This window comes from Emys orbicularis, assembly GCF_028017835.1.
Source record: "Emys orbicularis isolate rEmyOrb1 chromosome 12 unlocalized genomic scaffold, rEmyOrb1.hap1 SUPER_12_unloc_1, whole genome shotgun sequence".
Lineage (NCBI taxonomy): Eukaryota > Metazoa > Chordata > Testudines > Emydidae > Emys > Emys orbicularis.
In genome coordinates this window covers 34-3,053 of record NW_027045136.1, presented here as the reverse complement: position 1 = coordinate 3,053, position 3,020 = coordinate 34, and the positions used below count along the sequence as shown (strand labels likewise).

Below are 3,020 nucleotides of genomic sequence, written 5' to 3'. Positions count from 1 at the left end.
CAGAACCCAGGAGTCCTGGCTCCTCGACCCCCGCTCTAACCACCAGCCCCCACTGCCCTCCCAGTGCCAGGGACAGAACCCAGGAGTCCGGGCTCCCAGCCCCCCCGGCTCTAACCACCAGCCCCCACTGCCCTCCCAGTGCCAGGGACAGAACCCAGGAGTCCTGGCTCCCAGCCCCCCCGGCTCTAACCACCAGCCCCCACTGCCCTCCCAGTGCCAGGGACAGAACCCAGGAGTCCGGGCTCCCAGCCCCCCCGGCTCTAACCACCAGCCCCCACTGCCCTCCCAGTGCCAGGGACAGAACCCAGGAGTCCGGGCTCCCAGCCCCCCCGGCTCTAACCACCAGCCCCCACTGCCCTCCCAGTGCCAGGGACAGAACCCAGGAGTCCTGGCTCCTCGCCCCCCGCTCTAACCACCAGCCCCCACTCCCCTCCCAGAGCCAGGGACAGAACCCAGGAGTCCTGGCTCCTCGCCCCCCGCTCTAACCACCAGCCCCCACTCCCCTCCCAGAGCCAGGGACAGAACCCAGGAGTCCTGGCTCCCAGCCCCTCCCCCCGCTCTAACCACCAGCCCCCACTGCCCTCCCAGCGCCAGGGACAGAACCCAGGTGTCCGGGCTTCCAGCCCCCCCGGCTCTAACCACTAGACCCCACTCCCCTCCCAGAGCCAGGGAGGGAACCCAGGAGTCCGGGCTCCCAGCCCCCCTGGCTCTAACCACTAGACCCCACTCCCCTCCCAGAGCCAGGGAGAGAACTCAGGAGTCCGGGCTCCCAGCCCCCCTGCTCCAACCACCAGCCCCCACTGCCCTCCCAGAGCCAGGGAGAGAACTCAGGAGTCCGGGCTCCCAGCCCCCCCACTGGAGTCATCGCGCCACCTACTGCCCAGCACTCGTATTTGGGAGCGGACGTTGCACGGGAGGGGGAGGGGATTGGGGGCGGGACTGATACTCCCAGGGGGTGGGGCTTCCCTAGGCCACGCCCCCTGCCGGCTCCACCCCACTCCAGAAGAACTGCAGACGCCGGCCCGGCTGGGTTTTTGGTGATGTTTATTCTACAAAGACATTGGAAAGCTGCTAAAAGAGCAACTTCTCTGGCCCCGCCCCTTGTGCCCCACAAGCTCCGCCCCATGGGCGGGGCTCCGCAGACAGCCCGCCCCCTGGAGGGGGATGGTAATGGGATAGCAGCACCCATGGGGCGTGGGCAGGGACTTTAGAGAGTAAAGCAGAATGGGGAGGGGGCTAAAAAATGAACTCCCACACACATACACCCAGGGCAGGGCCAAGCGCCTCCAGCAGGGGGCGCAGGGACCCCCCCACACTCACACCCCACCCCGCCCTAGACTTCTGTGAGAACAGGACCTGCCTAGTTTCTATGGGTCACTGGGGGGTCCCTGGGGTACCTAGGGGCTGTGGGGATCTGGGGGCACTCGGGGGCCCTGAGTTACCTGAGGGGCTGATTGGCGGGTGCACCCCACTATTGGGGTGCAGGGCATCAATATAGGGGTGATCTCTGGGGGGGCTGGTGGTTCAGTAGGCAGAGGACGGGGGTCTTTGGCTGATGCACTCCACGCCTGGGGTGCAGGGCATTGTAAGGGGGTACAGGGGAGGTTTGAGGTCACCCCCAGTATTAGGGAGCAGGGTGGCTTGAGAGTCAATATGGGGGGGCAGGAGGTAGTTTGCTGATGCACTGCAGTATGGGGGCACATGTGTTGATAGTGGGGTGCAGGGGCTGGCTGGTGCACCCCCGTGCTCGGGTGCAGGGGGCTGATATTGGGGTACAGGGAATGGCCAGCCATGGGTGCAGGGGGTCACTCAGGGGGAGCTGGGGGTGCTTGGCTGCTGGTGCTGCTTTTTGGGGTGCAGCATCAGTGGGCATGACCGGCATGCAACAGGGGAGTCCAGCCCCCCCACACCCCCATTGTCACAGGGAGGGTTCCCCAGCCACCCACCACGATCCACACGAACATCGATCCGGTTCTCAAAAAAAATTCCCTCCCCCTGCAACTTACTGTCCCCGGGAGGCAGGAAGGGAAACCACAGAGTCACCCCCACAATCCCCCTGCTCCCCCCACAGGGCCCCGTCACACTCCCCCTGGTGGCAAAAGGGGGTAACACCGCTGGGGCTGCAGAGAGCCTGTGGACGTCATTGAGCCAGTGGGCGCCCCCTGGAGGCCAGAGGCGGAAGGACACCCCCTGAGGCCTTCCCGGAGCAGCGCCCCCTGGAGGCCAGAGGCGGAAGGACACCCCCTGAGGCCTTCCCGGAGCAGCGCCCCCTGGAGGCCAGAGGCGGAAGGACACCCCCTGAGGCCTTCCCGGAGCAGCGCCCCCTGGAGGCCAGAGGCGGAAGGACACCCCCTGAGGCCTTCCCGGAGCAGCGCCCCCTGGAGGCCAGAGGCGGAAGGACACCCCCTGAGGCCTTCCCGGAGCAGCGCCCCCTGCAGGCCGCCCCCCAGTGTCCGTGCCCCCCGCCCGGGTGGTGGCTCAGAGGAAGAACTGGGAGGGCGAGGGGGGCTGGGGCAGCAGCTTCTCGCAGCGGGCCTTGTAGAGGTCGCGCTCGTGGGCGAGCCGGGCCAGCTCCCCCCGCAGGGCGTCCAGCTCGCGGGCCAGCTGGGATTTCTCCGCCTCCAGCACGTGGCGCTGCTGCACCCGCTTGAAGCGGCAGGACTGGGCGTAGCCGCGGTTCTTCAGCGTGCGGCGCTTCTGCTTCAGCCGCAGCACCTCGTCCTTGCCGAAGCCCCGCAGCCGGCGGTTCAGCTCCCGCACCGACATGCCCACCAGCTGCTCGTCCGAGAAACGGGCCCGGAGGGGCGGGAGCTGGGGGGGGGGCAGGAATTAGCGCAGATCAACTCTACAGGAATAGCTGGAGCTCCTCACCCCCGACCCGCAGCCCCCTGCCAGCCCAGCCCTGCCCCCCCATCCTGCCGGTGCCCCTCACTCCCGACCCGCAGCCCCCTGCCAGCCCTGCCCCCCCCATCCTGCCGGTGCCCCTCACTCCCGACCCGCAGCCCCCTGCCAGCCCAGCC

At 68.0% G+C, this 3,020-nt stretch overlaps 1 protein-coding gene across 1 annotated transcript; it reads right to left on the bottom strand.

Annotated features, from left to right (window-relative positions):
* Nucleotides 1-2,478: 2,478 nt before the first annotated feature.
* Nucleotides 2,479-2,787, bottom strand: NRL (neural retina leucine zipper). The gene has a single exon (XM_065422883.1). It carries the CDS (start codon nucleotides 2,764-2,766, stop codon nucleotides 2,479-2,481), a length of 288 nt encoding a protein of 95 aa, XP_065278955.1. The 5' UTR covers nucleotides 2,767-2,787.
* Between the last annotated feature and the right edge of the window lie 233 nt (nucleotides 2,788-3,020).